Source organism: Perca flavescens, chromosome 1, assembly GCF_004354835.1.
Source record: "Perca flavescens isolate YP-PL-M2 chromosome 1, PFLA_1.0, whole genome shotgun sequence".
NCBI classification, from domain to species: domain Eukaryota; kingdom Metazoa; phylum Chordata; class Actinopteri; order Perciformes; family Percidae; genus Perca; species Perca flavescens.
In genome coordinates, this window is record NC_041331.1 from 4,167,501 (window position 1) to 4,181,843 (window position 14,343).

The following is a 14,343-nucleotide window of genomic DNA, read 5'->3' on the forward strand; positions in this document are numbered from 1 at the left end:
GTACACAATTCAACAAAACTGTGAACACACCTAAAGGGTTGGTTATAATCCATTGCACAGGACAGCCTGTAAACTGTGATGGTTAGAATTTTAGCATTCACCTTTGTTTTCTCTTCCAAATTGGTTAAACTGGGGGTTTGTTTACAACCTGTCTGATGGCTGACGTTTCTTGCTTTGTCACTGTATTCCCCCATCTCAGCAAGTACTTTTGTGAGTATTATTGGCAAAAACTACTAAAATAAGAACCATGTTGTACGAAACCAGAACTATCCTTCTATTATTTCTATATTTATATCTTACGATGTCAATGCAGTGTGGTTGGTAACTCATTTTTTCCGATTATTCCCGAAGTGAATTCGGCACAAACGCCCTATTTTGCAATGTGAAATGTAAATTTGTATATCCGCCCCATGATTCGGATCCACTCCAAAATGTAATGGTTTCTTCCTTGGCGGATGCTACACCCTTCCACCAGGTTCAAAAGGCAACAAAAAAAAAAATCGGGCCAGTAGTTTTCCGTAATCCTGCTGACAGACAAACAAACAAACTGAGGCGAAAACACGACCTCCTTGGTGGAACAAAAATGGCATTTTTTATGCCATGCAAAAAGAATGCTACTGACGTTATATGAGTGCACACACACGCACACTGGTGTCATTATTCCACATTGGCACTGGGTGCAGTATCATTACTATGCATTTGGTCTGACTGGAACAAAGCGTGACACCAAACGTGCAGCAGAGAGCCAAGTTCCTGCTGCAGGCTGACTCCTGTCAGCCTGATTACTGCTGTGTTCTCGATCCATGTAAGACTATAAAAACCAGAACCTGTTTTCCATTAACAGAGTACACATTACTACACACACACAACCTACTCTACTTCATTCATTCCTTTTTATCTTTGTCCCAAACTGTCATTTTGGCTTTATCCCTTTTCTTCCCTTAGTCTTTTCCTTGCTCACTTTGATTCTTCCTATCTACCTTAGCTCCGTTACATTCCTTTCTGTCCTTATACCTCTCCTCTCATTCCTGCTTCTCTATCTTTCCTATTCTCTATTCATGGCTCCTTCCATCCTTTTTCTTTCCACCCTTGCTTACTTTCTCTCACCTCACTTGTTTTTCTTTTGTTTTCTCCTTTCTTCCATTATGCATACTGCTCAAAACCAAGATGAAAAAATGTAGTAAGTTTTTGTTGCTAAACTGTATGTAAAATTAGCGGTGACGTTAAATCACCAGTTTTACCTAACGTTATTGTTCATATTTTGGCACAATGTTTAGTAATGACAGTAGTAGTGGTCATAGTAAGTGAAAATGTGATCCGAGATTGGAAAATGTGTTATGCATCTCGAATTGTTCATTAGCTATATGTATAATGTATATCTATATACATTACACTATTATATCTATATTTATAGCTGAACAGACTCACAGTAGTAAAACCGATTTTATTCTGACCCAAAGACTCTTTCTGTGAGAGAAAGGACTCTACACCCTGTAATGGAATTGTAAGATATATAATGCTTTTTAGAACCAATTGCAAATAATAACAATAACATTACAATAATAATCATGATTTCAATATTGATCAAAATAATTGTGATTATTTGTTCCATAATCGAGCAGCCCTAGCTCTAATTACTGTAGTTTCTGCACATCAAGCCATTCTGCTGACAAGAAATGAGCACAGAGGGAGACAGAAAGCGAGGTCAGCCAGTTGCTCAACTGATTAGCCTACAGCTCAATTATTTGCCTTAGTGGAAAATTAGGCCTGTTTATAACTAGGAATTTTACACGATAATGGGAACAAATAATTAGACTAATTTCCCTCAGAGCAGACTATGCGTCACAAGAAACTGCTGTGAGTTGTTTGGTCTGATTGGCAAATGGAGGGAAACAAGTTTATATTTTCCTTGTAAGAGTGGGAAAATTTTTTTTTTATATGTGATGTGTCTATATATATAGAGACATCACATATAAAAAATTATTTTGAGATATTAAAATACCATGTTGCAATAACTATAGTAATTTCACATCCATGAAATGCTGGGTTATCCGATTTTAACAGCTGTAGCTAGCTATCTAAATGAGCTAATGTTAGCTCCATTAGTTATAAACGTCATGTCTGGCTGACTTTTGAGTGATTCCAGCTGACTCGTTTTAAAACAAGAGTCCTGTGAAATGGTCTTAAATATACGTTTGGTAGCTAGATAAATGATACCATGCTAAAAGTCATCTTCCTCACCAGTTGATGATCCACGTAGAAGACAAAATAAAGAAATGAACAGCATTGTCCTTGAGTCACACTGTAGAGCTAGTTACTCACAGAATTATAAGTATGTATGATGAAGAAAAATGTAAGATCAGACTATTACTTCGATCTAACTTAGCCCTGTGTGGCTGTTTAGCTTGCACATTGTATTTTAAAACAGTATGTTTTGACTTTTAATGTTAGTCAAGGCTGTTAGGGTGAGAAAGATACAAGTACAGTACATGTATTTGGCAAACCTAAAACTTTCTCAGGTTATTCTGACTGGAGTTGCAGGGAAGTAAAGGTCCCCAAATCCAATAATGAGCAGGACAGAGCTGCTAACGTTAGCCTAAACTCTGACAGCTTCCACACAGTAAGGACGTACTACATAAACAGCGTATGGTTCAGTCACGAAGGGGCTTTTTTTTTTTTTTTTTAAACCTGTAACATGAAAAAATAATGTTGTTTGTTGATGATATGCTTCTTGGACATTAGGGGTGGGAATCTCCAGAGGCCTCACAATACGATATCATCACGATACCTGTGTCACGATACGATATTGTTGCAATTTTAAGCAATGTATTACCTTTTTTCCAACTTCAAATTTTTCCCAATTTCAAATGATGTCCCCAAAGGAAAATTTTGTCAACATCTGTTTTATCTAAAAAGATAAATTTCTCTGTCTGTTCATCTCACTTCAAATTTTATTGCTGCAAAATGGGATTGTCAAGCAGACAGACTGACCAACACGTATATAATAAAAGATCGACACTTGGCATCTGTGTATCGATACAGTACTGCCACGAAAAATATCACAATACTATGCTGTATCGATTTTTTCCCCCACCCCTATTGGACATACTGCTTGGTTATGGTTACCACTGTAGGTAGTAAGCTAGTTAGCCCAACCCGCTAACATTTGCAGCTAATGTTAAATCAGATAAACAAACCTTACACTTTTGCTCTTGTGTTTTTGGTTTTGTAAAAGACACCACCCTTCAATTCAATAAAAGGCCATTATTGAAATATATACACACACTGAAAAATGACATCACCGTAAACATAGTGCTTACCTTCCTGTATGGACGGGGCCTGCAACATTTGCTTGTAGTAGGAATAGTACAGTCCACACTCTGTCCGAAAGGAGATCTCCCGCTCCACTTCCTGAAAGCAACAAGGGAATTTTAGTTGTATGAAACCAAAGACTTCTGTTCTCTAAAATATGGAAAACAGATATGCTGGCAAAGCATGACAGAAACATGGAGGATTGACGCAAAGCAGCTAATACAGTCGTAATCCTCAAAAGTAACAATAAGACAGGTAACACAGTGTGTGCCTGTACATGTGCGTGTGTGTATGTGCTTAGATGATGTCTTCCCAAGAGATTTCCTGCTTGCCATGAATGATTACTGTTCCACTGTGGGGTGGGAAACGGAGAGCAAACAGTGAACAACCAGCTGCAGAATATTAACTCAATCATCAATCTATCATGTTCAGCTTGTAAATAGTTTTCACAGCTGTGCTCGATTCAAAGCAAATTATTTGATATATTTCATTGACATATCAGCTATGTGAATTCACTGAAAGTATCCAGTATCCTGTCCCTGCACAGTTGAATGTGGTCATTCCAGGGGACCAAAGAATTTTTCGGAGTATTATTACAGTACGATTTATGTCATCTTTTCCCAGTAATAACTTATGATTAAAAGCTCATCCCTCATAAAAAGACCATTAAAAAAACAACTAAGAACTACTTAAGAACAGATTTTCCACTAAATGACTTGGAGGGAACAGCCCTGCTGATTTCCATTTGCATTACAGCTTAAGCTATTATGCTGAAAAAGACACAAATCCACCATGAAGTCACATATAAATTCACTTTGTATACAAAATGTTCCATATTCTAACCATCCCCCCTAAAATGTCCATTTGTAGCCTGTAGCCCCACTCTTACAGCAGCATCATATTAACTTAAATAGATTGCTATTTGCACCTATTAGGGTGGGATAATGCACGTCTTTAAATTTTGTAACCTCAGCAAACTCCCAGCAAAACACCACCTATAATCTAGGGCTGTGCAATTCAGTTGTGATGTTAAAAACAGGAACTAGGTATGTACTTTTTTTACACATTGTTCAAATGTAAATCACACAAAAACAAGTACATGTGGTCTACGATTCATTCCTGTTTTACAAAAACAGTGAAATTCAGCCTGTATGCACGTTTTCTTTCAGCCTAACATTGTTGAAACAGAGCATCTAGTATTGGTACCAAGAGCAACAAGTTAGCGGACTGTCGAGTCGTCACTGCACCTTAATCTCTGCATCTCTGGGCTATGTCCAAATACCTTCCCTCAGTGAAACATGGAGATCAAAGTAGAGGAGAGAAGGACAGCAAAACACAGTAAAGACACTCACACTGAGAAGACATTAAAACACTGCGCTGCAACATGTGTCTTTCGGTTCATTAAAAAGCATCCATTTTTAAGGACTCAGTTATTCTACAGAACTAAGGGGGGAGAAAAAAAACGCATAACTGAATCCCAAAAAAAACAAATACCAACCCAACGAACGAAGATCCGAGCAGTCGAATATTCGGGTCCAGCCTTGCGGTTAGTGTGGCCGTTGTATCGTGATATATTGAGTTACCCTGTAATTCCCTTCTGTAGTACTGTTGTAATGGAATACCTCTTCAGGTCTTTTCAAAACTATGATACTTTTTTCAAAACATAGAAACCACGGATGCTTTTTTTAGTTGAATTCAGTAAATTCACAATTCATTTTGGATTCCATATGATAGTTCATCAATTGAACTGGTTTGACTGACTGATAAATCACAATAAAGGAGGGACAGGAATTCACGTAGCATGGCTGCTAATAATAACAAGGAGGACAATAGATAATAGCAGTTGAGAGAAAAGAATATATTTAAAAAATATATATTTAAAGAAGAGGAAGAATATAAATATTGTGATCAGACAAACTCCTACTATGTGCTGAGGGGTGTGACAGTCTTTATTTGCACCATGTTATGGTAAGTTAACTCGTACCACGGGCTGTTACTGTGAGCGAGAGCTTGTTGATGTGCATGGTTCATCCTAATCAAAGCTTCAAATGAACACAGTATCATAACTCCTACCGTGAGCTGAGAGAACCACAGCAGATTCTCATGTATGGAGTTGACGCACCAGGCCTGAGTCAGTGCCAGCAGCACAGCTATTAACAGCCCGGCTGCCATGGAAACACGCTGTCGCCAAGGCCAACAGGGAAGAATGCCTGAACCGGAACAAGCACCAGATCCTCTTAGCAGAGAAAACTCCCCTGTATCCTGATGCATGGCGTTAGACCTTTCGGTGCCCAACATCATGTTACTGCTGCATCTCCCTTCAGCCGGTGGATCTGGAGACCGGCCCAGATTGTCTTGCAGCTTGCTCAGCCTAACTCTTTTACGAAGCTCCATTGCCTGAGAATATGTAGATGATCAATAAGTTCTTGGATCCTTTGATGAGCTGAATTCAGGTAGATAAGCAGCATGCTCCCGGGCTGAGCTATAGAACTGATCCAAATCCATTACGGCAATGAATGTTAAAATGCGGTGTGTTTTTCTTTTCTTGAAGTCGGTCCAAATAAATTAGCTTTTTTAAAATCGCTTCAAGTTCCTTGCCAAAGGAAATAGGCAAAAGCCTTCTACGAGGGAATGAGCAGCTAGTTCCCTTTCCAACTCGTCTCTTGAGCTTGCCTGAGGCAAAACAAGCCTTGGCTTTTCCCCAAGACCTCTGATGAGATGGCTAATCCTCAATTTAAATTAAGGTCAAAGAGAATAGGGCCTAGTTAGCAAGTTCACACATTGCTCATTAACCTAAAAGCCAGTTCACTTCTTAAGAAGGCACCGATCCTCTTCTCTCCGTTTCTCTCTGTTACCATTTCCTCCGTATGGCTCTTTGAATAACTCCCACCGCTCTGATATGGTCCTTGAAGAATTCAAGTGGGGGTCCGACCAGCGCTGGCCTTGCATTGTATTCCCTCTGCTTTATGTCGTCTGGAGATTAAACAAGGACCGACATCTGCCTCCCTTGGACTCTAACAGACACTTCTAAACAATAAGCATTTGTTCTACTAAGTACGAAGAGGAAAGAAAAGCATAGAGACTGAGCCCCAGTGAGTGTGTGAACAGCAGGCTGGGCTGTAGATAACTGGGGCAGCCAGAGGGAGGGAAAGAAAAGAGTCACTGCTGGTGACCTCTTGTCTATAAAAACACACATGCACACAGGAAAAGATTAATATGGGGTGGGGATGGGGTTGGAGGTGGGGATGAGCGAGGGGAACATGTTGGATGATCATTCGGAAAATGCGGGGAACTTTTGTCAGAGGGTTTCGTGGCTCTGGAACTGACGTCAAGCTTTGAGCACGTGTCTGAAATAAACTGCATTCTGCGCTCGGACAGACGTGGGCATGGCATCTCACCTGATGAATCCTAGAGGCCAGATTAAGCCAGCTGTCTCATATATATTTTATGATGACTGGCTTTAATGCGCACTCGTAAGAGTGTGTGTGAAAGAGACGGAGAGAAAGAGTAACAATAACCTGATAACAAACCCACCAGAGCCTTTTAACCTGAGGCTAACACTGCTACCGCATTCCCTCTATGACACGATGGATGAGGAAGCCACATGTGAGATTATTAAAGCCAGTCTCCTCCTCTGTTCAACAGCTTCTTGACAGACTGCCAACACTCTGATACCATCAGTCATGTAGGGTCAGGTCAAACAGCAAAGACCCAGAAAAGTACATACACCAACAGGCAGGACTCCCACACTCCCAAATTACTTTCCAGCGTGTTTCACGGCTCTTTCCATCCTACTTGACCTGGACACATTTAAGACAGCATGTGTGTGTGTGTGTGTGTGTGTGTGTGTGTGTGTTTAAGTGGAAGAGGGAAAGTGAGAGGAAACAAAATACGTAATCTCAACTGAGGGAGCAAGAGCAAGCAGTTCAAGGTAAGGTCAGCCAACAGCATTGGGTTGGCAGAGCTACAAGCGTCTGAACACTGTGCTAGCTGTACATTACACCATTCGTTGTGGCTTGGAAAAGGACACATGCTTTTCACTGGGCATTGTAGCATGTGCTGCAGGTGGACTTGTATAATGTCCACACTAACGATTCAAATCATTCCCTATGAGAACAGCGGTATGAGAGGAGTCCGCTGACAATGGCGAAAGTGCCCGGATGTTCATCGCTCTCCCAAAGTTGACTCTGAGTTGACTTTTACAGAGCGGTAGCCAATGAGAGGGCAGACATGCAAACATGTCTCGAATATATCCTCCAGTGTATACACATATGCTATATTTAAAATTCCATGCAAATAAAAAGATCATGATTATCCTATAGCTTACTTTATGATACGTTGAAGGTTGCCCAGGCAGTTGGTATACCTGGTGAGTTCTTATATACATTTGTTTTAGTAGTAGTAGCATTGTTAGTTGAAGTAAACTAAATGCAACTTTTTAAGCTGCAAAGTGTGTGACTCAAGTAGAAAACGTAACAAATAGTTTGAGATAGCCAGATAGAAACGAATAGAAACGTATATCCCCGCCAACAACAACTTGTCTACAAAACGTGTACACCGTCGGCATCATGTTGTGGTGACACAATTTCTCTTGGAATCCGCTGTGTGTCACAGATACAGGGGAGTTGCAGATGAAAAAAGCTGCCCGTGGAGACCAAGCGTAAGCCGGTTAAATATGAACATTAATCTTTTTCCTTCTATTTTGGCCCTCGGCCCCGACTGAGCTGGCGGTCTTTGCGCCTCAAAGCTGAGCTTTAAAACTATCTCCAGAGTAGGGGTGCATGATAAATCGACTCAATATCGTTTTTCGCAATATCGTTGCGCAATATTATATCGAAAATGTCGCAATAAGTCTGCAATATTTAGTTTATTTTGTGGAGCGCTGAGTCACGTCCGTTGGCTGTATGGCTTAGTTGTGTTTGATTTAGAGCTTGAAACGCTGTAATGATCATCATTTCATTGGCCAGTTACCGAGCCACGTGCACATGTTAGTGCACGTCAGCGCACGGGTCCACTACGTGACAAACCCTATGGAGCGTACCATGTATGTGCATATTTCAACAGAGTGACAGTGGAAGGGAAGAAATAGATAGAGACAACTAAACGGAACGAATCAGAGAAGCAAATATATTATATACTGTACAACCAGTAAAACATGTCCTGTTTTGTAGACATGGTCCTTATTTATTTATTCATGTTGGACCAGTCCAACATGAATATAACTTGACTTGAAATAAACCTTGTGTTGTATTTGTTATGAATCTATTCTGATGCTTTTTCCCATAACTTTTGTAATTTTATGTTGTTTTCACATGTCAACAGCACTTTCAGATTTAGCCGTCTCTATGCGAACGTAGTCTTAGACAGAGGCTTTGATAGCATTAACAGAAGGAAACACCACACACACACACACACACACACACACACACACACACACACACACACACACACACACACACACACACACACACACACACACACACACACACACACACACACACACACACACACACACACACACACACACACACACACACACATATGCGTGCAATGTGTGATGATGTCAGCCAGGAGCCCACTTATTTGGGAACATTTCAGGGAAATGTTCACCAGGCCTGTGAAGTGCCTTGCATTTATTATGAATGAAAGCATCTGTCTGCGTCTTCCCTTCACACACACAAAAACAGCACAGCACCACAAGCTGTGTCTGACTGAGTCCGCTCAATTAACCGGATGCCTCTCTGTGACAGAAACTCACAAATGATCCTGTGCAGAAGACCTTTATGTTGGTCAAGACGCAATGCACATTTGCATGAGAAACAGATGAAGCACCTGGCTGGCACGCCGAGTTAGTGCCAACAGATGAGATCACTTCGAAGTCCTAGAGCGCAGTCGTTTTGTCTCATTCTCTCTTCCGTCCTACGGTCTATGGACACTAGTTTTGACTCATTCAAACTGTAAAACTCAAACTTTTGAAGCAGATTCAGAGAAGTCTGACCAGTGCCAGTGCACCAGTGCCACATCTTTAGCCTCTCATTCTCTTTAATATATTACCATGGATGGTACCTGTGGTTTGTTATTGATGTAGCCCTATCTTCGATTGTTGTTATCAGTTTTCTGATAGATGGCAGGTAAACTTCACACCCCTAGCTATGGTTCAGACCTTCAGAACCATTTGTATACACAAATTCATCCTTACATCATTGTAAACCACACAACATGAGACGAAAAACCAGGCCACACCATGTGGCCTGAATTCATTTCCTCAACTGACTCATTTAGCTACCAAAACAAATGACTATTTCTGCACCGCTAAATGAGGCAAAAAAATAAAAAGATGTAAATGTAAATGAACAGTGTTCATTTACATCTTGCCTCAGTTATGACTCTGACAGAGCGATCTGTTCTGCCATGTCAACCAGATCAAAGTCTGTTGTGTATCAGTCTGAGCCACAGTCTTGGTGAAGCTTTGGAAAAGGGGGATTTGAAAAATGACATCATACCTGGCAGGGCACAATGTTCTGTTGCTGTACAACACTAAAATGGCTCTAAAGAGGTCTGGCTAACCATGAGTCGCTCTGCTGTTTCAGGACTTCATGTGGTTCATTCAACGGGCTTGAAAATCAATCCGCCGCAGCGCATGGAAAAACAATCATCCCATTTCAGGATGAAGTGTTTATGACGCATTCTTAACGGAGAACACAGGACGAGGGGGTTTGTGCCATATTGACACTTATGTTGAAGCTACATTTCCTCTTGAGATAAGTAAATAAAAAAAATAAAAATGTTATATGTTAAAACTGGGAGACATTTACCACCTGTAAATATCTGCATCTGTAAAGTGGTTGAAGAATCGTACACATGGATGTCAAATCCTTAGATAACCTCCATATACAAGTGTCATATACATCAATCATCTGCATCTCGGATGCTTCTTAACAAGTGCCTCAGGAAAGATATAAAAGGCTCCATGTGTTTTCAACATTACCAGATCTGCTTCCTGGGCTGGCAAACCAGTGGCAATGGTTGGTGTTAGACTGTGAGACATACAGCCAGTCAGTTTACAGTCCTTACTAAACCACTGAGACAACTACGTACATGCAGTATGCATTATGGTTAGGGATTAGAGCTTCAATCGGGCCCGATTTAAACCTGACAATTTTTTAATACATCGGCCGTTATAACTGATGTTCTCAACTACAATTCCGAGTTGTTTGAACTGCAGAAATCTGTTTAGAATTATCTTAATAAATACCGGTAACGCAACAAGGACGAAGCATGTAAACTGCGCTGTTTGTTTATTCTGAATAGAATGGATTGCAAATGGATCCGAATGAAGAAACGTAAAAAAAAAACTTGACCCTACAGCTCCCTCAGCCAAATAGTGTGGGTAACAGATCAAGACAGCAACGTAATCAAAGCCCTGGAACCATATAGGAGACTTTCTTGTCTCGATCCCCTAATTAATACCGTCCTTCGTCACGGTCTGCATGCTGACGCGCTGGCCGACAACAGTGCTGCAGAGGGGGGAGAGACACGATGTAGCACAGTTTACCTCATACAAGGTCAGCGCAGTACATATACCCAGAGCTACGGGAGAAGCTAGAGAGGCATAGCTTGCTCCCCACCGAATAAAGCTAATAAAGTAATGATTAAAAAAAACACAAATGCTTGATCAAGGGCCCGGCCCAATCAAAGCGGCGTAAAAAACCGGTCCAGTTCGGGCAGAGAATCTAAACTCTATTAGGGATGCTAATTATGATATTTTTTCTGACCGATAGCCAACCCTGGTTAACGGACTTTCCGTGTTTAGTGTCTATGAACAACTGCAGACTTGAACCGGCCACGCAGCCTCAACGTTGCGTGCTGTCCTGGACACATGTAGCCACTTTCCCAGTCCGTGGAAACTGTATAAGCCCACAGCTGTTCTGCGGACGCGGAGCGTATATCCGAGCCTGTTTAGCAATTAGTTTAGCTGTGAGGTTGTCAGCTGTGTGTCTGCTCGGTATACTCTGTGTGTAGGACAGTCGGTTAACCAGCCAGTGCTCATTGATACAGTGGCACGTTTCACGTAGCTAGTCGTTGTGAGCGCCGTTCAGCAGCCGGTCGGGAGAGACACAAACTTAGCAGGAAAAAAAGAGCAACAAGTTAGACTGATGAGCCGTCATTGCAGCGTTATTATGGATCCCACGCAACTTGTAGGCAAGTCCCGCCCTACAAAGCAGCCCGATTGGTTGGGGTTAGGCATTGACCTTGAGTAGTTAAGGTTAGGATAGCCGACTGGTCAGGGGATAGGACCTGAACAAATCGGGTTACGTTACCTTGCGTAAGAATGGGTGCCTGGCCAATAGTAGCGTGTAAATGCTACTGAATGGCGGCGCTTGCCTAGAAGTTGCGTGGGTTCCATAATAATGCGTCACTGCACCTTTCTCTCAGCTCCACACTGTGTGTGTGTGTGTGTGTGTGTGTGTGTGTGTGTGTGTGTGTGTGTGTGTGTGTGTGTGTGTGTGCAAAGTCCTGCCCTCAGTGACACTTGAAAACATGTAGCCTATTTTTTTAAGGAAGAATTGTAGAATCGTGACACCCCTTATAATCATTGCATTAGAAAAAAAAAGGCACACATCGTGATAAAACTAATTCTATTATTTGTGTGATAGCAACCACATGACCGTTCCATTGGCTGACCTCTAATAGCTGACTGCTGCCTGTAGTGCCACAGTTGTTGCTGTAATGGACCTTTTTGACAGCTCACATTTGACATGTAGTAGGAAGAAGCTCAGGTCTTGCTAACAATAACGCTGACAAAAATAGCATTTTTCCATTTAGCACATCTGGCTGCGCCGAGTCAAACCATGTCCTGCTGATTAACATTTCCATTACCAGTTGAAACGTGTCAAGATGTGCAGAGTTTTGCTCATTTTTAAAAGTCTGTGTTCAGATCTCAGTACCTTTTGGAGGAGGAGGAGTGGAGCCAGGCTAAGAGTGCACCTCTGTAAGAAAAAATAACTTGAGCAAAAGGGTGTTAACAGCGAAGGGCCTTTACCTTTATGTTGGAGAACCACAGGTCGTTCTCATGTAGCGTGGCCATGTAGATACAGCACAGCAAGCCAAGACCAACAGACACAGACCAACCAACTGATGTCCAGATTATTGCCCCCCATGACCAATCACCTGCAGGAACATTAACAAGTCATTAAGGTGTTTCCTGTCAAATGAAAGTTTAATAACTTTTTAAAACAGCCGACATGACATGATTCATGTTTTCCATGCAAGGTTTTTACACAGAAGAGTAAAAGCACAGGTCTAAATAATGAAATGAGTGATGGCTCAATTCTATTTAGCCACTGCAGTTTCAGGGTCTTGGTTAGGGCTGCACAATTAATCGCAATTTTATCAAAATCACAATATGGATGAATGCAATATTCAAATCGCAAGGGGTGGGCGCAATATTTGTTAAAGGCAAAATATGTGTCAAATCATTCTGAATGAAGTATTGTGGAGCTGCAGAGACGTCCCGGCCTACAAACCATATCCTACAGACTACAGAAAACATCTTTGTTTGGTACAGAGCCTCACCAAAATCACACTACAATCATTTACATTTTTTTTTATTTAAAATAGTTTCAAAAATGACAATAATGATATGAAATTATCCTTTCCTCCCATATTGGGAATCATATCGCAATCAGTTCAAAATAATCGCAATCAGATAATTTACTCGTATCGTGCAGCCCTAGTCTTGGTATTGTCAGGTTATGCTTGAACTAGTCTGTATCCACGACGTTCCACTTCTGGGATTGCTCCGTTGCCGCCGGAAATTCCGGCCGGATGTCTGTTACTTTCCGCTTTCTTTGTGTTGGCGTTCTAAACTCTGGTGGATTTCTGAGGACTATGGTTAACTGCTCCTCAGATCTCTGCAGGGTAAATCCAGACAGCTAGCTAGACTATCTGTCCAATCTGAGTTTTCTGTTTTCTGTCTAAAACAACTTTTGAACGTACACATGTTCCACCAAAACAAGTTCCCTTCAGACACAAAGCTGCACAGTGGCTCCGTCGGGCGCTTAGCGCCGCCCACGATGATTGTGATTGGTTTAAAGAAATGCCAATAAGCCAGAGCACGTTTTTTTCTCCAATCCAGGAATAATGGGTGGACTAGCCAGACCCTCCTCCCCAGCGCTGTGAAGGAGGGTCTCTCTCGCAAGACTATGCTCGGACAGAAACAGTTTGTACGTGTTGTCCTACAACGTTAGGAATCAAAGGTTTATACCTGTTCCAAACAGCCACACTGGAGGGCAGAGTGCAGGGGGCGCAGGGGGGGAAACACGTTTAAATGTGAGGATAATGGCACACATTTTCAAACAGTCTATCCTGGAAGGCATTCATAGTATTGCACTTGTTTGTTTTAAATAAAAAGTGACAGAAAGAGTAAAGTGCACAACAATGGCTGCATTTTGATAAAGTGCTCCACTAAGCCATGCCACTGAGTCAACATGACAACAGCAGGTGATTTTTTGTTCAGTGGATACTAGAGAAATGCATGTTACTCATACAATATAAATGGCATTCATTTCAATTGAAATCTGTGAAATGCAGAAAAATGTATCAGTTCAGTATGCCTGATGTCTTCTGAGGATGTAACCCAAGCAAAACGTTGACTATGCATGGGCACAAAAGGTGTAGGAGTGCAGGCTTTAACCAGAAGAGTGAATAAAAAAGCCCACTGAGAACTTTGCTTCCCATTCTGCACCCACAACAGATCAGAAGTCAGGGTCAGGAGCTGGACGTGGCTTAAGGTTGCTTCAGCAGGGTGGATGGCTGCCAACAACGCTTATTGTATGGTCAAAGGGTGCTTTCTGCTGACACTAGGCCATCAGCTGGGTGGGAGGATGGCTCACTCACCATGCAAGATCTTTTCTGGATGATGATCAGTGCAACAGTTGGACTGCTGGGACTGAAACTCTGCACCGAGAGGGGGCTCCTTCCCCTTGCTGCCCTTCCTCTGACGCAAGGCTGTCATGTTAAAACACTGCA

The 14,343-nt window shown here is 41.7% G+C and overlaps 1 protein-coding gene across 4 annotated transcripts in view; it reads right to left on the bottom strand.

Annotated features, from left to right (window-relative positions):
- dpy19l3 (dpy-19 like C-mannosyltransferase 3) overlaps positions 1–14,343 on the bottom strand; it is a 72,710-nt gene that overhangs the window by 57,191 nt on the left and 1,176 nt on the right. For 3 of the 4 annotated variants that reach the window (XM_028579680.1, XM_028579670.1, XM_028579689.1), the window contains exons 2-4: positions 14,212–14,338; positions 12,356–12,483; positions 3,321–3,411 (exon numbers count right to left, since the gene is read on the bottom strand). In XM_028579680.1, coding sequence (XP_028435481.1) covers positions 3,321–3,411; positions 12,356–12,483; positions 14,212–14,329 — 337 coding nt within the window. In that variant the 5' untranslated portion in view covers positions 14,330–14,338. Of the gene's footprint in view, positions 1–3,320; positions 3,412–5,385; positions 5,561–12,355; positions 12,484–14,211; positions 14,339–14,343 lie in introns of those variants that run through there. The other variant, XM_028579698.1, reaches the window with a different exon arrangement.